Source organism: Pinus tabuliformis, chromosome X, assembly GCF_031772625.1.
Source record: "Pinus tabuliformis cultivar Carrire ecotype Pingquan chromosome X, CPIR1, whole genome shotgun sequence".
Lineage (NCBI taxonomy): Eukaryota > Viridiplantae > Streptophyta > Pinopsida > Pinales > Pinaceae > Pinus > Pinus tabuliformis.
This window is the reverse complement of record NC_142308.1, coordinates 1504596865-1504620493: the sequence shown is the minus strand read 5'-3', so window position 1 is coordinate 1504620493 and position 23629 is coordinate 1504596865. Positions and strand designations below refer to the sequence as shown.

At 39.4% G+C, this 23629-nt stretch overlaps 2 protein-coding genes across 2 annotated transcripts; both read right to left on the bottom strand.

Annotated features, from left to right (window-relative positions):
* Positions 1-14393: 14393 nt before the first annotated feature.
* On the bottom strand, positions 14394-16841 carry LOC149145757 (leucine-rich repeat receptor-like serine/threonine-protein kinase BAM1). Its single transcript, XM_089452547.1, has 5 exons — positions 16832-16841; positions 16620-16669; positions 15433-16267; positions 15144-15271; positions 14394-14528 (listed from the first exon to the last, which is right to left on the bottom strand). The coding sequence occupies exons 1-5, from the start codon at positions 16839-16841 to the stop codon at positions 14394-14396; spliced, it is 1158 nt and encodes a 385-aa protein (XP_089308673.1).
* Positions 16842-16987: 146 nt separating this feature from the next.
* Positions 16988-19957, bottom strand: LOC149145756 (inactive leucine-rich repeat receptor-like serine/threonine-protein kinase At1g60630). Its single transcript, XM_089452546.1, has 2 exons — positions 18998-19957; positions 16988-17553 (listed from the first exon to the last, which is right to left on the bottom strand). The coding sequence occupies exons 1-2, from the start codon at positions 19764-19766 to the stop codon at positions 16988-16990; spliced, it is 1335 nt and encodes a 444-aa protein (XP_089308672.1). The 5' UTR covers positions 19767-19957.
* Between the last annotated feature and the right edge of the window lie 3672 nt (positions 19958-23629).

Genomic DNA, 23629 nt, shown 5'->3' with positions numbered 1-23629 from the left:
ACTCATCCTCTTGACCTTATCAAGATCAACTTGCTCAGTTTCCTTAGTAGAAAAAAACTTTAACATAGCCTTCCATGAATCAACTAAGCATATGTCATATATCCAAGCAGTAATACAAAACCATTCACATATATACATGTGAAACTACCATAACATCATCATTGTAGCAAGAACTACATGATATTTCCATAGCAACCCTAAATATATCAACCATATATCTTTACTAGGGATTTTTCCAACATCCCACATCTGATAAGCATCAACCATATGTGAGAACCAAACCTATCATCATAAAGTAAGAAGTCACCATCATTATGTGACTAAGTAAGCCAAGTCTCCAAATAGCCATGTCTTCATGAAACCTGTAATAATACCATTTTCTTGGCCAACCAACATTATTTACCAATGTGTAATTTAAGTAATCATCCATGTATCCAAAATGATATGTATCCATCATAGAGATAGCAATATGTATCTAGCTCCTCATTGAAAGGGAAATCATGACCTCACAATCAAACTTTCTTGATATCATCAAGATCAATAATCCTTAACCAATATACCATGTGAGATCCAAGAAATATAGGAATCCTCATCCATAACTGCACCATATGAAGTTTATGAATCTTTGAAGGCATGATGACAACAACATAAAAGAAATGAGTGACACTTATCATCATCAAATAATGAAGTTGTGTACTCAATCTTTGTTCTTCTCCATGAACTTATGAAGATCACTATGTAATCAACATAACATATGTACTATATGCATCATCAAAAGAATTATTTGAATCATCCATAAATCTAATCTGAATCATTAAAACAACTAAGTGGCTCAAGCAAAGTATCATCTGAGAAGCAGTGGGAAAGACTCATAACATGATGCATCATTTAAACACTTCAACAACATAAGCATCCTCACCATTGATAAGAATTATGTACCAAAGAATTCTAAACATAATGCCAACAATGCATTATTAGAGGCATAACATATCCTCCCCTTGAACCTGTGCCAACTGTTCACTGTCATATCTAATTATTTCATATATCAGTAAGGATCATCAAGGCATCATCGTCAACCAGCTATACATCAAGTCATCAATAACTTATGAGGGCTAAAATAAATTCTAAATAACATCCATATACTGTAATCATCAACCATCAACACATAAAAGACAATTGATAATTGTCTGAACCGTATTAGACCCTTTTTCTAAGTCTGTCCCACTGCTTCTTCATCAAACCAACATATAAGAAACTATGTAGTTTCGAACTCGTGTATATACGTGACTTATCTTGATCCACATATGAGAAGTGGAATATTAAAATTTCATACTTTCAGTTCCCCCTGAGTCTGTTCTAACTATACCTGGTCCTAGAACTTTTGCTAAAACATCAGTTCCAAGAATATCATTATCATGATGGTTCTTCATCAGAGACTCCATTTTACTCTTGTCTTCAATCATGTGATGAGAGCATCCACTATCATCTTCGTCTTTGAAAGAGCAGAGAGAAAGATCACACCTTATGTGATCTTCCTTTTCTTGATTCTTGATGGATTCGTCTTTTTCATATTTTCTGATATAAATCTTCTTATTTGATTGCTTACCATATTGTCTATGGTGATCCATAGATTTGTCCCTGTATTCTTTTGCTACATGCCCAAACTTGTTACAAGCATAACATCTTATATATTTCATATTCCTTCTATAGCAATCAATGGCCTTGTGAACAAACAAATTTCAAGAAAAACAATATCCCTTAAAGTACCTGGAAGCTGATGATCTTTCTGTGAGACGGTTATTAGCTTGAAACATTCTACTTCTGCATTAGGCTGCAACATGTCCAAAATTATGACATCTAAAACATTCAACATTATTCATCAGAGGAAAGAATCTATTAACACTTCCATAGTTAGGAGTAAATGATTTTCTTTGAAGATTTCCTTGGTTGTTGATGGGGTTGACCTCTTATCTCCTTGTTGAGCATTTTAGATTTTGTGTTAGAGTTCTTTGCCTCAGTTTGTGAGCTAGATTCACCTTTAACAGTTTCATGAAAACTGAGACCAAATTTGATGGCAAGAGACCTTTGACTACTAAGAATATTATCCAAAATATTAGTACTATCTTGAAAACGTAAGAGTTTACCATTTTCTTCTAATTTACCTTTTAGGATATTTGCCTCAACCTGATATTGCTCTTCCTTTTCCAGATACTGCTTCTTCATGATTTCTTCATCTTTTCTTCCTTCTTCCACTTGTTTTAATTTGAGAATCTCATCTGCTTGAGGTAGTTCTTCATTATACTTATTTGAATTTTCAATATATTCTTTTAGAGAGATGACCTCAACTTCAAGACTTTCATAGTAACTGGATCTATCTTTAAGTTTCTTGATTGTTGTATCCTTTTCATTTACTTCATTTCTCAATGATGTCACTTCATCCTGCAACCTTTGACATTGATCTTCCTTTTCCTTGTACTACTTCCTTACTTTGTTTCCTTCCTCCAACTAAGATTTTAACCTGGTAATTTATTCTTTGAAGGTACACTCATTTTTGTCAAGTAGATCTTGTTGATATCTAATTTTATTTGTGAGCCTTTTAAATTCTGTCTCTATTAGATTTCTTTCACTTTCACCCATAAGAGAAAATTCAGTTGTTTCACTATCACTTTTATTATCTTCAATATTGCATGAACAGAGAAATCTATCACCAGAAGACCAAAAACTAGTATCTGATACTTATTTTGCTTGTTCATCTTCAATTTGAGGTGATACTGGATATGAATGCTTGCTTCCATCTAATAGCCAATTGTCTCTCCTGTTGTCATTGCTCCTTTGAGATGTCTTCTTCTTCTGAGGTTCTTTCTTCTTTTTCTTCTTTCCCATTGTCTCGACGGATCTCCTTCAAGAGATCAAGCTTCTGCCAAAGGACCTACTCTGATTCCAATTGTTGGGAAAAATACTGAGAGGGGGGGGAGGGGTGAATCAGTATTTACAAATCAATAAATTTTTACATTTCATATTCAGATTTCTATACACGACTTTACTAAATCGAACCTTCTTGTGCACACAATTGTTCTTAAGACAATTGGCGTATATCCAGTGAAATTACAATTCAGTTAATCCATCATATGTTTGTCTTAATCTATTGCATTAGTACTTTATTAACCATTAGATAAACATTAACCATGTGTTGTAATAAATAAACCATCACACATAAGCAACACACATGAACACCAAAATTTAAGGTGGAAACCCAATGCAGGAGAAAACCACCTATTGTTGTTGTCTCTGTCTTCTTTTTAATATAAATAATAAGCTATTTACAATCTTGTATTGGCGCAAACACATACCAGTATGTAGGAATCTACCTGCAGAAGGCTACAACCTTCTCTCGTTCTCCAGCTTCTACTGGAAGGGAGCTACATCCCCCTAGCTCTTGTACTAGTTCATATGTTTACCAGTATGTAGGTGCCAACCTACAGAAGGCTACAACCTTCACTTGTTCTCCAACTGCTACTAGAAGGGAGCTCCAACTCCCTAGATATTGTATTGGTTGATATGTTTACCAGTATGTAGGAGCTGACCTACAGAAGGCTACTACCTTCACTCTTCCTCCAGAGAGCATGTTTCATAAATTTTTAGACAGGATACTCTTGGTACACAACACAATATGTAGGCCAAGTTTCATCAAATTTTCATACTAGAACCATCAGTAACATTGAAGCTCAAAATCATTCACCATCGCAATGCAACCATCAAATACACCTGCATAAGCCAATCACTGAAACCCAATAATCAATCTCTAATATAACCCAATAATCAATCTCTGAATCAACCACAACTAAATCAATCAATCACTGAAACGTCTGACATAACTGAATCACCCAATCATCAATTTCTGAATCAACCACAATTGAATAAATCAATCACTGAAAACTCAATCAATAAACACTTAAATCAGAATTAAACCAATCAACTGGAACAGTCAGATCAATGCAACCATTACACAGATCTGAACCCAGAACACTGCATCAACAACTAGAACCAACTGCAACCTCAAAAATCATATGTCAGAATGCATATGCTACTTCAATGAAGCCAACCTACATGTATACACTACTTTTTGTAACCCAACCTACGTATACCTTTAAAGATACTGAATCATAAAACTTCTGAACCATAAATTGTACTTCCCAAAGACATTTTGAAGATCTACTGTCATATCATAGAGTTCTAAATAGATAGAAACAAAGATCACCCTTCTAACTCAATCAATCAAACAGACTCAATCTCCTTATACAATCAGTTTTACTTTCAGATCTAATGAATACATCATTGACTAGCAACAGTAAAATAGTAGCATTGATCAGATAGATCAATCATCTCTGAACAACAAAATTTTCTTCTGCATACACTACTTGGAAGTGTCAAACCAGTGTGTATACATGCCTTCACCAAGGCGAACCAGCGTATAGATCTGCAATTGATAACTTATAACTTCGTGGATATTCCAAACGTCAGACATACCCATATCATAACATTTAAAGGACAAAACGTTTGTTAGCACTCATATCTAGCCTATCCATTATCAAATCATATAATGATAAGTCATTTCAGGTATCATGATCTTGATCCTTCATTAGATCTCATCCATCATCAAACACTCAGGTGCATACCTAGTTCAGATTAAGCAAAGCATCAGAAACCCATAACATGCATATTTTCTTTTGACCTAACTCTTCATAATATTTTCATTACTTTCACTACTTCACAATTTGATCTTCACCTCCTTATATACTTAGAGCCTTTTTCAATACCTCTAACCAAAACAACACTTAGAACCTGTGGTATTCTTAGATGAGATCAAGTAACCATTATTCCACTCAATATTCTGGGCTAATATCATGGTATGGACCCTTGGTATTCTTTAACCTTAATTTTCCATCCCATTCACGCTTTTCCTCTTCTGAAAGTGTGTGCATACATATACGCTCCTTTTGTTTTGTGAACCCGATTGTATATGCTATTTGGACTAGGTGAACCAACGTATATAACTTGAAACATTATTTTTCTTCAATTGCTTGATTTTGATCTATAATCCTTTGTTCCATCATCCTGTTATTCTGTGCCATTACTATGTTACCTCTGAATAGACCTGTTACAATGTCAATTTTCATCATACATCACTTTTGAACTGATTCCTCTGAAATGTCTTGCATTTTGTCACAGCTGTAAACATAACTACCATGCATTCAGTCACATCCTATTTATACCTTTATCATGTAGTCCATTCATCAAATAGGATGTCTATCAAGGACAACACTAACACAATCTTCCTATATCAAACCTTTAACCATTATTTTGTTCCATCATTATGTCACCTCTGATATCTCTGTGTTCCATCATTCTGTCACCTCTAATATCTCTGTGTTCTAGATTCATCTAGTTACCATATACAAGTGAGTTTCCATCAAGGACAACACGTGCATAATAATGCCAACATCCTCCTGTTGACCTAGATTGTCATTGATGTCAATATGGCAATATTCTGTATGAGTAAACAATGATGTGAGGCCAAGGAGAAGTAGAGTAGATCCGTGAAGAGACAGGAGCAAGAATCCATGAGGAGAAACCAGAGGAAAGCCAAGACAGTCAAGCCATTGGAGAGAATATCAGAAGTCATAGGAGCTATCATAGTAGAGCTATCAAAGTAGAGAAGAGGTATTGGAGCAGTCTAGGAAGCCATCAGGGAAGCCATCAGAAGAGGAACATGCATCAGGATGAGAAGCCAGCAGAAGACCAGTTAATAGAGGAGCCATATTGTTCATTAGAAGGAACAAAGAGGAACACGTATCAGGAGGAGAAGCCGGCGAAAGAGCAGTTAACAGAGGAGCCATATCATGTGATATCGGAGGAATATCAGAGAAGAGCTACTGGATCAGTGCATCAGAAGCCATCATAGAATCATATCAGACCAGAAAAGAGTGGAGGAGTATATATCAGGTTAAAGTATATAACCACATATGTCGATTTAAAGTATATAATATTGGGTTAAAGTCAAAGTGAACGCACGTGGTTATATTCCAAAAGGCGGATTTTGTAACAATGGTAGTGGTTTTCGGGCGGATGCTAGGTGGTAAGTGGTATTTGGAGGAGAGCGACTGATTCCATTAACCGAGCGACACGTAGCACGAGGGTGGAGAGAGAAAACCACCTTTTCAGGTGGTTATTTCCCTTGCAAATTGCTCACCCAAAATTCATGCAAGCTGTTGGATCTAGCGCGAGTTAATCTACGGTGGAGAATGAGCCTGATAAAGGTAAGCATCGATAAATGCGCCAAGGCTATGGAAAAGTGGAAAATGCAAGTTCCCGTGTGTTTGTGTATATTCCCATTATACGAGGGTTATAATAGAATTAAAGGGGATAAAGGGTTATGGGTTAAGTCTGCATTAACCAAAGTTAAGAATGGAGGAGTATATATATTATATAGATGCGATAATAACACGGACCCACAACTCCATTATAAACTGCCCTAATGTAATATCGCATCCGCTATGTCGCTAGTCTCAAAGGGCTATCACCCCCGAAACCTCTGATTGTGATATACAGTTGCGGACCCAATGGTCCTATTATATCATGCCCTAATGATATATCATGTCCGCCATATCAGGAGTTATGTATTGCAGTGTTTTAAGCCTTGTCATGTTAAAATAGTGATAGAAATATATATACAGACCCGACTGGACCATTGCAATATGACTTAATATATTATCGCATCCGTCACATATCGCAAGCCTCTTATAAAGCCTTGCCACATTGAAAGTGCCGATTGCAATAATACATGGACCCGACGGATGTATTAACAACCGTTTAATATCATATCACGTCTGCCTCATCGGAATTATCATATCATAAGTCTTAACGGGATGCCACATTGAAAGCATCGATTGCGATATATATATATATATATATATATGGACCCGACGGAGTTATTAAAACAATTTAAAATACTATCGCGTTCGGGTATCGGGGAATTGGCTATGTTATGTGCAAATCTACTGATTGTGATGAAGTTGTGAAGGAGCAGACCCGATGAAGCTATACATGCGGGCGTAATGCATTTGAAGTCCGGCCTTATGTGTTCAGAGGGTGTATTTTCCGTGTATTTCCTGTGCACCCTTGTATTCTGATATATTGTATGGTCTTAGGTTTAAAGGCTTAAGGCCTTTCATATTAAAGTGGCGATTGCGATAAAAAGGATGATGTGGCATGTGGGACCTCTACATGGCTATAGTCTCTCTTATGTAATTTCCGTGAACAATTAATGTATATTGTATGAATATTAAAAAGGGCCTCTCTGATATTTTTTAATATGCAACACTATTGTAATTCGGCCTCTCTTCCACATTAACATGTCCTATGTGTATTGATGGATTTGAAGAGATAGAGGAAGCTGAAGAGTGAGCACATAGGAATCTAAAAGATCAGGCAAGGGTTGAGGATGCCGAAGCTCAAGTGAGCAAGGAGGAAGCCAAAAGGTCAGATCCATCAGGCTTCTATAACAGTGAACAAGGAAGGTTCAAAGGAGGTTGGAAAAACTAGAAGAAACAGAGGCAGTGGTAGGTCCAGTAGAACAGGAGGAAGCCAAAGGTCCAGCAAGACAAGAGGAAGCCAAAGGTCCAACAGGACAGGAGGAAGCCGATGGATGAGCAACTCTGTTGATCGGGCTAACCTGTGAAAGGATTAAACTAGCGATGAATTAATCAGAGTTTAGTGTAGCTAATAGTAGACTCACTAAAGTTGTGTGGAGACATTATCAGAGATCATGATGGCTATTGCAGACTCTGTGTGGAAAGTATGAAGAGTTGTATAGACTTATTCATATGAAGATTTATTGGCATTGATGTTGTAGCATGGAGACTACAGTGAAGCTGTAAATATATAAAACTCAGTAAAGAAGAGTTCTGAGAACAGAACATTACTATCAAACATGCCTTGAAAAGAGGGTTGGAGCCCTTGGGGTTGGTGCCTCATAAGTTTGAAGGATTGGTGTCCTTGGAGTTGGTGCTCCTATATCCAAGGCTGGTACCTTGCGGAAAAAAATCCACACAGTTTGCAGCAAAGGGTTGGAGCCCTCGTGGTTGGTGCCTCAGAACTGGAAGGATTGGTGTCCTGGGAGTTGGTGCTCCTAAGTCCAAGGTTGGTGCCTTGACAAAACAGAGTTAGTGCTCTGGAGGTTGGAGCCTCACAAAAGTCCAAGTTGGTGCTTGGAAATAGATTGGAACTATATATATATTTTATCTATTTTATTGCAAAGATTATATTAATAAAAGAATTTATTCTTGTTGTTCATCTTGTGTTCTGAATATAAATGTTTTGACTGGAAAAAATAACAATTGAAAAGAAATACTGATTCACCCCCCCTCAGTATTTCTAACAATTGGTATCAGAGCTATTACCTTCATTCAAAGCCTTACAACTTGAAGGTTGATCTTTAGAACACAAATGGCGAAGTCAAGGAAGAAAGTCTCTAATCCTCCTAAGGATGTTTCTCCCTCTTCCACTAAATTAGAAGACAATCAATTTGAGAAGGCTCCATGGTTCAATGGAAACTTTAATATATGGGAAGCAAGAATGAGGAATTTCTTAAAGACTTAAGGCACTGGAAATTAGTGATTGTTGATAGCATGATGGATGGAGAATCCAAGGAGTACAATGAAAAAACAATGAAGGCAATCTTGAATGGGCTACTTGATTCTATAAAGAAAAATTTAGGAAAATGTTCTTCAGCAAAGGGTATATGGGACAAACTCCATGAACTTCACTCAAAAGGAGCATTGACTATGACCATTAGTCAAGAAGATGATGGAACTCAAGAAGAAAATCCAAAACTCATCATAGAAGCTGAAAGTGAGAATGATGACATCAAGGCTAAAGAAGACCTAGAAGATGAAGAGAATGAAAAATATTTTGTAGAAGATCTCCTCGCTCAACTTATGGCTGCCATGGAAGAGATTCTCAATTTGAAAAAGGAAAACAAGGAACTTAAGAAGAAAGCACTAGCTAGTGACCAAGACCAAACAAGGAAGAAAGTTGACCTTTTCAAGCTTCAAGTACAAGAAAGGGATGAAGAGCTTGCCAAACTTAAGAAGGAATTTCATCAAAGAAAAAGAAAACAGCATGAAGAAGTCATATCCATGAAAAATCAATTGGATAAAGCAAAGAAACGGGAAGACACCTTGTTAAGGCAACTTTAACAAAGGCACAAGAGCTTGAATAAACTTGAAGAAGATATTGGTCAGTACAAGGTAGAGATCTCCTCTCTCAAATCTCAACTACAAGAAGCAATAAAGTTAGCACAAGGAGCTGAGAAGACAATGGAAGCATTGGAAATCATAGAAGAACACGTTGATGAAGCAGAAAAGGAGAGAAACACCATGATATGTCAACTAAAAGAAATGGATGAAGAACTCTTCAAATTAAAATATAACATCAAACTTCTCAAGGCCAAAACATGTAAAGCTACAAGGATCAAGGAAGAAATGGAGAGAATTCTAGCAAAGGAAAATGAAGAAATCTTCAAAATGAAGTCAGATATCATCTCCCTTAAAATAGAAGGAAATGAAGCTGCTCATATCAAGGAAGAAACTAAGAAACAACTTGCTAAGAAGAAATATGAGTGTGAAAGATTGGAAGAAGAGATCGTCTTCCTCAGGAAAAAGGTTGAAGGGATGAACAAAACCATGAAGGGCTCTCAAGCCCTGGATGACATGCTCAACCATCATAGATGTCCATTTGATAAATCAGGTCTCGGGTATGCAAGTGAATCCTCAAACAAGAATGATAATGCTTCAAACAAAAGGGATGTGAAGAAGCCTGAAATAAATGGTGATGCTTCCAGTGGCAAGGAGAAAAATCAAGGCAACAATGGAAGAAATCCTACTCCAAAAAGAAATGTAGATAATGTCAAGGATGCTAGAAGCAATGGTTATCATCAAAGGATCTCAAGACAAAAAGACTTTAGAAGTACATCAAGGAAATCTCCATCTCCCAGGTACCAAAGTTTATTTCTTGGTTATTGTTATTCTTGTACAAACTTTGGTCACATGGAAAAAGATTGTAAAGCATATCATAAAGATAGATGTTATGGTCCCCAACCATATCATAAAGATAGATATTATGGTCCCCAACAATCTCCAAGGAACAATTTTGCAGAAAGAACTCATGAATTTCTATTCATGAACAATGTAGAATGCTTCAAGTGTCATAACATTGGTCATATGGCACGTGATTGTAACTTAACTTGGGCTCCTACACAAGCTAGAACCATGCAAAAGAGTAAAGTTACACAAGTATGGAGAAGGAAGCAAATACAATCTGAAAGTCCCTTGAACTCTCCAGCCAACAACACATGTTATTGGCCTGATTTTTGACAATCTAAGCATTTGATGGGAAGACTCTGCCAAAAGAGATGATGCATACAGTTAGGGGGAGCCTGTGATTCTTGATCATTATTGCAGAAGCTATTAGTGAAAGGGTCCTTATGAAATCCTTATTGAGCTATATTAACAATCATTCTTTGATAAAGATCATCTCTCAGGAGCACTCCATTGAAGAATTGATCTCTTAACTATTCTTTGAACTGTTGTTGAAGATGTTTTCCACTTGATCACTAAGTAGTAATTGGAGCAACAGAGAAGGTCATCTAATACTAGAGAAATAGGGAAAATAACTATGGTGCTGATATTACAGATGTTAAATGTTTCGACTCAGGGATTTGATGTGAGAACAGGTAGATTATGGACACAAATAGAGGCAACCTTCAAACAAACAGATATATCTGGGAATGAAGCATGAAGCAAGAGCAATTGGCAGCATCTAACAAAACTGAAGCATTGCAAAAAGATGCCAATCAATAAAAATAATTTAAAATACAGTCACAAATTGGATATCAAAATCTGCTTGTGGAGATAACTTGCAGAGATCGTTCTTTTTTCAAGAACACAAGGAAAAGATGGCTCATCAAAAGACTATAGAAAGGAGAATGTTGTGCAGTCGAATATAGCTCAGTAACTTAAGGAGAAGCATAGAAATACAAAGGAACTCTGATCTAAAGAGAGATAGAAAAAAAGAAAATTTCAGTGGCATTTTCTCGTGATTCAGACTATGAAGGCCTCTTAATTTTGACTGTAGAAGACAACGAAATATGGATTGAAGCATTAAAACCTGGACTTGATCATTTGGTGTGTGTCTATTTGCAATCTGTTTGAAAGCATTGAAGTGGATCTTCCTTAAGCATTATTGAAGCCATGATAAAGTAGTTCTGAGACATGAAGAGGGGATAATGTGCTAATTGATGATAAAGCATCAATCCCTCTATCTTGGAAAAAAAGGAAGAGCACTATTACAAGGGGAGTAACATACTCATGAAGATCTACTATTCATAAAGAACAGAAGCAGTTTGATAGGGGGAGTCCTTGAGCACTCCTTTGCCATTGATGTCAAAGGGGGAGAGAAGAAGAATATTGCCATCAATAACAAAGGGGGAGATTGTTGACCTAGATTGTCATTGATGTCAATATGGCAATATTCTGGATGAGTAAACAATGATGTGAGGCCAAGGAGAAGTAGAGCAGATCTGTGAAGAAACAGGAGCAAGAAGCCATGAGGAGAAACCAGAGGAAAGCCAAGACAGTCAAGCCATTGGAGAGAATATCGGAAGTCATAGGAGCTATCAGAGCAGAGCTATCAAAGCAGAGAAGAGGTATTGGAGCGGTATCGGAAGCCATCAGGGAAGCCATCAGAAGAGGAACATACATCAGGAGGAGAAGCCAATGGAAGAGTAGTTAACAGAGGAGCCATATTGTTCATTAGAAGGAACAAAGAGGAACACGCATCAGGAGGAGAAGCCAGTGGAAGAGCAGTTAACAAAGGAGCCATATCATGTGATATCAGAGGAATATCAGAGAAGAGCTATTGGAGCAGTGCATCGGAAGCCATTGTGGAGTCATATCAGACCAGAAAAGAGCGGAGAAGTATATATCGAGTTAAAGTATATAACCACATATATTAGGTTAAAGTATATAATATCGGGTTAAAGTCAAAGTGAATGCACGTGGTTATATTCCAAAGGGAGGATTTTGTAACAGTGGCAATGGTTTTTGGGCGGACATTAGGCGGTAAGTGGTATTTAGAGGAGAGCACCCGATTCCATTAACCGAGCGACACGTAGCACGAGGGTGGAGAGAGAAAACCACCTTTTTGGGTGGTTATTTCCCTTGCAAATTGCTCACCCGAAATTCATGCAAGTCGTTGGATCTAGCGCGAGTTAATATACGGTGGAGAATGAGCCTGATAAAGGTAAGCATCGATAAATGCGCCAAGGCTATGGAAAAGCGGAAAATGCAAGTTCCCATGTGTTTGTGTATATTCCCATTATATGAGGGTTATAATATAATTAAAGGGGATAAAGGGTTATGGGTTAAGTCCGCATTAACCAAAGTTAAGAATGGAGGAGTATATATATTATATAGATGCGATAATAGCATGGATCTGTGGCTCCATTATAAAGCGCCCTAATGTAATATCATATCCGCTGTGTCGCTAGTCTCAAAGGGCTATCACCCCCAAAACCTTCGATTGCGATATACAGTGGCGGACCCGATGGTCCTATTATATTGCGCCCTAATGATATATCGCATCCGCCATATCGGGAGTTATGTATCGTAGTGTTTTAAGCCTTGTCACGTTAAAACTGCGATAGCGATATATATACAGACCCGACTAGACCATTGCAATATGACTTAATATATTATTGCATCTGTCACATATCGCAAGCCTCTTATAAAGCCTTGCCACATTGAAAGTGTCGATTGCAATAATACATGGATCCAATGGATGTATTAACAACCATTTAATATCATATTGTGTTCGCCTCATTAAAATTATCATATCATAAGTCTTAACGAGATGCCACATTGAAAGTGTCGATCGTGATATATATATATATATATATATATATATATATATATATATATGGACCCGACGTAGTTATTAAAACAGTTTAAAATAATATCGCGTTCGGGTATCAGGGAATTGGCTATGTTATGTGCAAATCTGCAGATTGCAATAAAGTTGTGAAGGAGTAGACCCGATGAAGTTATAGATGCAGGCGTAATGCATTTAAAGTCTGGCCTTATGTGTTTGGAGGGTGTATTTTCTGTGTATTTCCTGTGCATCCTTGTATTCCAATATATTGTATGGTCTCAGGTTTAAAGGCTTAAGGCCTTGTCATATTAAAGCGACGATTGCGATAAAAGGATGACATGGCATGTGGGGACCTCTATATGGCTATAGTCTCTCTTATGTGGTTTCCGTGAACAACTAATGTATATTGTATGAATATTAAGAAGGGCCTCTCTTGATCCAGGTGGATATTTGTGGCGACCCGCTAATTCCACTTGGACACCTAAACAGGAACGCAACAAATTACAGAGATAACCATAAACACAGATATGCAGTGGAAATAATACTTCATTTCATTAATGTAAAATACTGAAATATTCTTACAAACATTAATGGAAATAAACCAGCTAGGGCAATGGTAGCTTATCTCTGAGAAGAGATGTGGTGGCTACGCCTCTGAACTGTCTTACAATGAGGCTCAAGGGCCTTTTTATTATTGAACAATAAGAGAAAACCCTAAACAACCAAAACCATAACCCGAGGAGATGTAACACCAAGAGTTTGTGGGCCCTGTTGGGGTGAGATGAACAACCAACTTCCCGGGGTCACGGATTGGTAATATTATCTCCGTTTGATGCGCATGATAGCCCATTGGAAAGATCTCTCCGAGGACTAGGATGGAAAAGATGATTTTTTGATAGAAAAATCGTTGGTGGTAGATTTCCCAAAAAATGAAAAACGTCGTTTAGGGCCTCAAAACGGCTCCAGAAGTTTAGGACCCGAAAAAAAGCTAAAAATAGTAAACTATGCTATAACTAGCAATTGTCCCAAAAGGTACAAAGAGAGGTCGATAGGATTATTAAATTGAAATTGTTGAATTTTTCTAGAAGAGATAATTGGTTTGTGGAAAACCTTGTTATCTTGCACTGAATCATTGTGCGATTACTTTTCTGTAAATACTAAAAATAAGCTTATAGAGAGCAGATAATCAAGAAGGAAATGCTTCAATCACAAACTGGAAATCAAGGATGATGATTATTTTATAACGACCGAATCCACCTAATAAAATCTTCTTCCATTCTTTCTATGTTCTTTCCTTCCCACCAGAGCAGTGCGCCACCATTCCTAGATCAAATACTAGAACTAAACTAGGATCCACAACCGGCTTCTGTTTCTGGCCACCATTATTATTATCACCACCTCTGTGATTAGAGTCCACCTCTGTGATTAGAGTCCAACGCCACTACGTCAACAATAATGAGCTTCCCTGTCTCCTGGATCGCCTTCCTGCATCTCTTCAGTATCTTGATACAGTCTTCGTCGCCCCAGGCATGCATGATCCACTGATGATATCGCACAAACAAATTGTATAGTCAAAACGTGCTCTCAGCTCATTCTAATTGAATTACATGACAGCTCAGCGAGTTCAAGACTTACCTTCATGAATATGGCGTCGGCAGAGGGCATGGTTTAAATGGTGTCTCACTAGAGGAAAATGAGTGAATAAATTTCACTCCCACAACAAACAACAGGACTCACAGAATGCATCTGAGTAAAGTAATCTCCCTCCTGAAAGGAATTTTGAGGTGGCGATTGCTAACTGATATTCTGTGTATGAATTTTGACAACATTAACTGGCACTAACCATGTATCCTAACAATGAAAATTTGAAAATGGATTCAAATAGAGAGGAGATCAGGAGGGTGGGTAGCACCGGCTTGTTGGGGGGATTCATCTCCTTCTGAAGCAGGTAGGGGATTTTCAGAAGGTTTGATCTTTGGAATTTCACTGGGCATCTGAACAACCTCTCTCATGGTAGCCTCTCTACGATATTTTCTTCAACACATGCCATTGCCACACAGAAAACGTGGATAACGTCGTGCAAAGGAACTGAAGACAGCCTCTCGTCCAAAATGTTTGAAACTCCTTCCTTGGTTGAGTTAAGTCATCTTGTTTACCCATTGAACAATATCTACACCATATCCAAACTCCCCCACCGGCCTTCTATCAGTGAATAGTTCCATTAGCACTACTCCAAAGCTATAAACATCACTCTTTTCATCCACTTTCAGCGTGTATGCATATTCTGAAAAAATAACAAAAGAAAAATACTGTATGAGAACTTACATCTAAGCATTCGATCCATCGGCAGCCTTCATATAATTGATTCTCTTCAGAGAAACAAAGGGCATGGAAATTTCACATTGAAATAATATTAAAGGCAAGGAGATAAGCTTGATTGTTTACCTGGAGCAATGCAACCATAGGAACCTGCAATGGAAGACATACATTCCGAAGCCCCAGAATCCTGCAAAAACTTTGCTAGGCCGAAATCGGCTACATGGGCCTCAAAATTGGAATCCAAGAGAATGTTGTTGGACTTTACATCATGGTGTATTATAATCGGGCTGCAATCATGGTGTAAATAGCAGAGCCCTTTAGCTCCCTCAATAGCAATCTTGTATCTGGTAGCCCATTGTAAATGCCCACCTTTCTTCCCATGCAGTAACTCTCCCAGGCTTCCCTTTGGCATGTACTCGTAAACAAGCAGATTGATTTCTTGATTTGAGCAAAACCCCAACAGTCTCACTATATGGCGATGTCGAATCTTGCCCAAAGTCTGAATCTCTACAGCAAAACCATGGTCGTGAGAAGACCCTCTTCCAATCCCAGGCAACCTCTTCACTGCAAATTCCTCACCGCTCCGCATCGAACCCTTGTACACAACCCCTGCTCCTCCCTTTCCAATAATATTTTCCTCTTTCAAACACTCCAAGACATCTTCACAGGTGAAGTCCAGCCTCTGGAATGCTGTTAGCTTCCAGGATCTTGAAGCATTGCTTTTCTTCAAAGCCCTGGCTTTGATGATGGCAGCAGAGGCAAAAACCAGTGAGCATAATAGAAAACCTATGACCAGAACCAGCTTTACATTGGAAGAAATCAAATAACCCTTAACATGAGCATGCGGCGAATTGGGTTGAACTGTGCAAGGTCCCAGATACAGCCCACACAATCCAGGGTTCCCAACGAAGGAAGTTGCATTGAAGAAAGTGAATTGGCCACCATTCGGTACAACAGCAGACTATATATGTACATGTTAAAATATATATGTATGTTGAAAAACTATAAAGACATGCATATATATAACCAATATAAAGTTATAAACCCTTCGGAATAGTATAGCACCTCAAATCATGGTAAGAGAGAGAAAAAACAGCGATGGCAATTGCACTTTTGTTGGACTTGTACTAGATGGAAATATAGAATTCCATTTTTCAACTTGATACACAGGAAAATCCCATTTATATTTTATTTCTAATTTTGTTTATAAATCAAAGTCTCTATGCCTGTGGTAAGTAGGCTCTATGATCTTCATAGCAAAGCGCTCCTGGTTGTTTGCAAATCAAACTATGCTTTATATAAATATAAATTACTGAAAACCACAAATACAAGTTGATGATATATCCATCATCTTCTGCCAAACCTGCACCAAATACAGTGATTACCAATATAACCACATTTAAAGTTGTGGTTGATGTGATAACCATGTTTGATCAGCCAGACATGGAAGTTTGAAGTTTGTGCACAATACTTCCAACCAGAAATATGAATTGTTCTCAGTGAGTTCAACGGATAAGTTGAATACCTGAAGTCATGATATAATAGAACTTCTATAAGCTAGCCTCAATACATGGCATTCTATAAAGACATTGAGCCATGGATACATAATATACTGGGGATCCACCTCTCTATGAAGAAGCTGAATGTTCCTTGACCTCCTCAATCATCCTCAAAACTTGCCTTATTGTTGGCTTTCTTTGACCTCCTCAATCATCTTCAAAACTTGCCTCATTGTTGGCCTTCTTTCTGGAGCTGGAGCTATACAGGCAACTGTTAGATCTAGAAGTATTATTAACTTATCCTCAGGGCAGTCAGTGGAAGAGACAAAGCCATCAATAACACCCAATTGAAGTTCTTCTGCTCGAACATAATGAACCCATTTTTGTAGATCCATGGCTTCTCCATTGAGGATGGACTGCAATGGGATCTTGCCTGTAAGAAGCTCAAGTAACAGTACTCCAAAACTGTAGACATCTGCTTTGGGTCCCATTCTCTTGTTATATTTGAGGCATTCAGGAGCCTTGTAGACTAATAGGGCTGTGTCCTCAGCTTGCTCGGTGTCAAACACGGTAAGGCCATAGTCTGTAATACAAGCTTCAAAATCCCCTCCTAGTAGAACATTGTTAGATTTGAGGTTACCATGAATTAATCTGGATGCTTGATGCAGGTGGGCCAAGCCACGGGCTACATCTTCAGCAATCTTGAAGCAGGACGTCCAGTGCAGAGGCTTCCCCTTTGATTTTGAGCCTGAGAAACCAGTCAAATTACATAAATCAGACATGGAATTCCACATACAAAGTTGTCTCTTTGAATTAGATGATATTATATAATTATATAAACCCTGTGTAATTCAATGATCCCCATTAGTTTTGCATGCAATCCTTATTGAAAGGGTAACTCTTCAAAAAGTTGGCCTTGACAAGTCTTACTGGCTTGGTCCTGACTAGAAGTTTAATCCCCCTTAACCAGTTAAGGTTGTGCCAGTGAAGACTTTCTGGGTTGATTGTGACATAACAAGCAGTCCATTTCCTTGGAGAATTGCATATGCTGAGTTTAGACAACCATCTTGGGCCATTATAAACCTCTCTTCTCAGTTCATCACCTCAAATTATGTTTTCTGGTGATTTTCTGGAAACACCTATATTCATTGTAGTTTCATATCAGTTTTCTAAATATGTGGTCTGAAAGTCATGTTATTAGAAAAGGATGACTTATGACAACACCATATAGGGTTTCAGATTTGAGACTTCTGCGAGATGAGTTCTGTTGATAAATTGTCTTGGGATCCATTGCATAGTGTTATTAGTGTTATTCTTTTTTCTTCGACCTTTGGAACCAACATATGTGTCTCATCCTGATGATGATCGAAACATCGAAGAAAGAGAAAAATCCTATGCAATGGATCTGGAAACAATTTATCAACCATATGGGGTTTCAACATATTGGCAATGGTTTAAATCCTGAGAATCAGTATTCAGACTACAAGCAAGCTGAGGGTGGGGGATGATTTTGAGCTTTATTTGATTAACTAGTTACAAACCAATTTTTTTAAATTCACTGCAAGTTTGTATTATTTAATTAAATTGTCTATATACGAAATTGGAATTCTGATATCAGAGACCCCCAGTAACGAAACTAAGTTAATGGGACTGGAATATCTCTGGTAGACTTCTAAGGGAAAAGAAAATAAAATAAACAAGCAAGTCCAAATGATACCCAGAAAGAAAGCCATAGAGAACCCTTCAGGTATAAATGAAACCTAGAAAGAGAGCCATAGAGATTGCCAAATGGTCAAGGGAATGGGATACAAAGAGGTCCAAACCCCAGCTCCTGAGGACAAATAATCTGTTAATATCTGTGATGTGTATTGTGACCTTGAGTTTGTTATGATCTAAGGGTTCTCAGAGCACAGAGGGAGACTCCTAAGGTACTTATTTTTATCCAGAGTCTATTTGTATGCTGGTCTATTCAATGCCGAGCTTGTATATTCAACACAATTGCAACTCGTCAACATGGATTGCAAGCAATAGTAAAGATCTTGGGTTCAAATAGATGAGAGCAATGTTCAAACCCCATGGAAGACATGAGTGGATATCAGGCTAAGAAACATAAACCATGGACAAAATAAAAATGCTCTACTTCTATTTTGACAGCTTGAAGAGAAGGCATTTAGAAGGAATTATGCACATACCGTGTATGAGAGAAAACAGGCTTCCATTAGGAAAGTGATCATAGACAAGAAGCCTCTCCTCCTTGTCCTGGAAATAAGCTCTCAGAGAAACTATATTCTGGTGTCGAAGCTTACCCACCATCTCCATATGCCTCTCAAATTCATCCCTAGTCATCTTGTTAGAATTCTTCAATCTCTTCACAGTTACAGTCGTTTTGTTCTCCATCAGAGCCTTATAAGTAGTCCCCAGCGTGCCTCTACCCATAATTTCAGCAGATGCGCGGAGCAGATCCTCCAAAGTGTACATCTGAGCTTCCCTACCGCAGAACATAAGAACCCCACTCCGTTGTTGCTCATACTGAAGGCTCTTAGCATCAGTATTAGCATAATACAGATCAGAACCAGTTTCCTCGATCGAAAGCTTCTCACCTGCAACGTTTTCAGCCTCATCCCCAGGCTTCTGCTGTCTGTACCTCTTACCATAAAAGCTAATAAGGAACAACATGACAATCACCCCAACAATGGATCCCGCAACAATTCCTGCTATTTTCCCCCGATTTAGCCTTTCATGCCTCTTAACAGTTGGCCTAAAAGATTGCTCCATTGGCAAGCTTGTAATAATAGGACTTGGATAAGGGGTCACTACTGCATTAAGCACGCAGGGCCTAGGCAATGGGCTCCCACAGAGCCCAGGATTTCCTGTGAACGAAGAAGCATTGAACATAGCCCGAACTGTAGTAGCCGGTATTCTTCCATAGAGCTGGTTATTAGAGACATTGAATACTTTCATGCCAGACTGAGCGAGTTTGCCGAGCTCTGGCAGCAAGTTACCGGTGAGGCCATTTCCGTTGAGGCCCAGGTAGTGGAGACTCGTCAGGTTTCCGTAGCAAGCGGGAACCGAACCCTAGAAATAATTTCCGCCGAGGTGGAGGTACCGGAGTCTGGCCAGTGACGCAACTTCCAGAGGCAAGGGGGCGGAACCCAAATTTTACGCGCCACGTGTCAACCCGAATGCTCCACCTTCCTCTGCAAAAGTTCACACCACGTGTTGACTCGAGAATGAAAAGGACGACGAAACTCTGTTTCAAAGGAAGGCCTATCGGCCTAATTAAGGAAACTGAAAAAACTGAAAGAAGCACTGGAGGGGATCTAAGTGGAATTAGTGGGTGGCCACCAATATCCACTTGGATCATTCCTCCCCCCTTAGGAAGCAATGGTCCCCATTGCATTGAGTTTCTCCATGAGATGAGGGAACTTCTGCTGAACTTGGTCCCTGGTGAGCCACTTGCCCTGGTGAAGGAGTTGTCCTTCTTTGACAACTCGATATAGTTGGATATTCTCCTAGCGAGTGTGCTTGATCTGTGTGTCCATGATACGATCAGTTGTAGCTTGTTCCATGCAATTTGGATTTAACTATGTGGGTGTGAGTTGTTCTGCAATGTTGGACGTGTCTAGTAATGGTGGAAAGTATGGCTGAAGGCGGTCCACATTGAACACCGGGTGCAGGCCAAGGAATGGCGGAATGCTGAGCTCAAATGCATTGTCTCCCATAGCCTTGGTAATGGTGTAAGGACCATATCAGATTGGTCTGAGTTTCTGATGGGTTCTGGTAAGGCGTTCTCTCTGTAGATGTAACCAAAATTTGTTGCCCACCTGAAACTTGTGTGGTACCCCTGTGGGTGAGGAGAAGTTGTTCCTATGTTTTGTTATGACCATATCCCTTTGCTGCTGCTACTGCATGGAGGAACCCTTTGCGGGGGTCATGGATGTAGCAACGATCTTCCCCTTACTTTGGGAGCGAACCAGATAGAAAATGAATTTCCTAGTCTGGGAGATGAGCTTGTTGCCCTTCTCGACAGTGATCAAAGAGGTGGCGGTAGGTGGGGCTACCTCCGATATCCTGTATAATGAATTATCCAAAGAAATAATGACAGCGCGAGGCCTTGACTCATACACAGCATGTCGCCTCCACAAGTATGGCTGGCCTAGTAGTACGTCGCAAACATCCAGAGGTGTAACATCACACAATACCTCATCTATGAAGGGCTTGATGCTGTAGGGAAGGCGACACTGCTGACGAACTCTGAGATCTCATCCTTCGTGAAGCCACCCGATATTGTACGACTGTGGGTGTGGTGTAGTCGGTAGGCCCAACTGCTTCACGACCTCTGCTGAAACGAGGTTATTTTGGCTACCACTGTCAACAATGAATTGTAGCGGTGAGCCCTTCACCCACATTTGTGAGTGGAAAAGGCGCTCCCCCTCCTCTGGGTCTTCAGGCTCATTCTTCTGGATCTTGGTGGCGACAACAGTGGCGCTGGGCTCTGCATCAATGATCTTCTTCCCTTTTCCATTCCCCTTGTCAGGTTCTGGTTCAGGGTCGGAACATGCATCTGATTCAGTAGCCTTTAATTCGGCCACCAGCGACTGCTTGGTCTGACACTCACTTGTGTTATGAGTGGGACACTTGTGGAACTCACACCACTTTCTTGTGTCCTTCTTCGGCTTCGTGGTGTTGTTCTTTTCTTGCGGCTTCGACGGGTTGTCTTGGGTAACCCCGCCTTGGCTTTGTCCTTTGGGCTTCGGATTTGCAGATCCAAAGTCTCGCTTCTTCTGTTTGAACTTTTGCTCGATTTTTACAGTGTATTGGTATGCTGTGCCGAGTGAGGAGATGTTCAAGAACTCCATCTCTTCCTGGATGTATCTGTGTAGGCAGCCACGGTATTTGAGTACCAGATGCAGCTCAGAATCTTTGATACCCAACTGTGTGCAAAGGGTATGGAAAATGTTTGTGAACTCTGGCACATCTTGGTCTCGTCCCTGCCGCAGTGTGGTCCATTTGATATATTTGTCCTCATAGCTTTTGACAGGGTAGTACTACTCCTGATAATGGGTGCAGCTGAAAGTACTGCTCCTAAAAGTCATTCCAAGTGGATGCAGCTGAAAATAGTGAGCCTATACTTTCATCCTTCTACTCGCAGTAGGTTTCCCACCAGTCCTTGACGTGGGGGGCTGCTTTGAGAAGAGCGAAAACAATCTTTTCCGGACTTGAAAATTCATGAACAGAAAAATACCCATCTAGTAGATTTAACCATTTATCTACGACATCTACGTCTATTTGACCCTTGAATATGTGGATTTCAAAATTAACTTGTACCTTAAACGGTGTGGCGTTTCCAGAGTAGTTGTTGGAAGCCGATGCGTCACCTCTGGGTAGCTGCTGAAGGATCTGGGCAAAGTTGTCCATCATCGCGTTCCTCTGTCACTCGAGGGCTTCTTCGAGCAAGATTTTGATAGGATCTCCTGCCCCCTCGTCTTTCTTCTCATCCGCCATGGGAGGTCGTCAAGATTTGTGAGGCTAGTCTTGCAAAGGTTCGACCAGTTCAAGCCCTAACTCCTTATATCCCGACCTTGTTGGGGACATGCAAAGAAAAACAGAGAAAAAGCAGACCGCTCTGATACCACTGATCCGAACTTAAACAAGAATGCAACAAATTATAGAGATAACCATAAACACATATATGCAGCGGAAATAATACTTCATTTCATTAATGTAAAATACTGAAATATGCTTACAAACAGTAATGGAAATAAACCAGCTAGGGCAATGGTAGCTTATCTCTGAGAAGAGATGTGGTGGCTACATGCCTCTAAACTGTCTTACAATGAGGCTCAAGGGCCTTTTTATTATTGAAAAATAAGAGAAAACCCTAAACAACCAAAACCCTAACCCGAGGAGATGTAACACCAAGAGTTTGTGGGCCTCGTTGGGGTGAGTTGGACAACCAAATTCCCAGGGTCGCGAATTGGTCATATTATCTTTGTTTGACGTGCATGATAGCCCATTGGAAAGATCTCTCTGAGGAATATGACGGAAAAGACGATTTTTTGACAAAAAAATCACTGGCGGTAGATTTCCCAAAAAACAAAAAACGTCATTTAGGGCCTCAAAACGGCTCCAGAAGTTTAGGACCCGAAAAACTGCTAAAAATAGTAAACTATGCTATAATTAAGGAAACTGAAAAAATTGAAAGAAGCACTGGAGGGGATCAAAGTGGAATTAGTGGGTGGCCACCAATATCCACCTGGATCATCTCTGATATTTTTTAATATGCAACACTATTGTAATTCAGCCTCTCTTCCACATTAACGTGTCCTGTGTGTATTGATGGATTTGAAGAGATAGAGGAAGTTGAAGAGTGAGCGCAGAGGAAGCTAAAGTATTAGGCAAGCATTGAGGAAGCCGAAGCTCAAGCGAGCAAGGAGGAAGCCAAAAGGTCAGACCCATCAGGCTTCTATAACAGTGAACAAGGAAGGTTCAAAGGAGGTTGGAAAAACTGGAAGAAATAGAGGCAGCGGTAGGTCCAGCAGGATAGGAGGAAGTCGAAGGTCCAACAAGACAAGAGGAAGCCAAAGGTCTAGCAGGACAGGAGGAAGCTGATGGACGAGCAACTCTGCTGATTGGGCTAACCTGTGAAAGGCTCAGACCAGCGATGAATTAATCAGAGCTTAGTGCAACTAATAGTAGACTCACTAAAGCTATGTGGAGACATTATCAAAGATCATGATGGCTATTGCAGAATCTGTGTGGATAGTATGAAGAGTTGTATAGAATTCTTCATATGAAGACTGATTGGCATTGATGCTGTAGCA

Excerpts from the sequence above, each read along its gene's own strand:
- LOC149145757 (XM_089452547.1), bottom strand. Across the intron at positions 16,268-16,619 it reads ACTTGTATTTGTGGTTTTCA|TCTGCTGTTGTACCGAATGG; the intron begins GTAATTTATATT and ends GTACATATATAG. Across the intron at positions 15,272-15,432 it reads CTATGGTTGCATTGCTCCAG|AATATGCATACACGCTGAAA; the intron begins GTAAACAATCAA and ends TTATTTTTTCAG.
- LOC149145756 (XM_089452546.1), bottom strand. The coding sequence starts at position 19,766 with ATGAAAGTATTCAATGTCTCTAATAACCAGCTCTATGGAAGAATACCG. Across the intron at positions 17,554-18,997 it reads CCTGTTTTCTCTCATACACG|GCTCAAAATCAAAGGGGAAG; the intron begins GTATGTGCATAA and ends CTGGTTTCTCAG.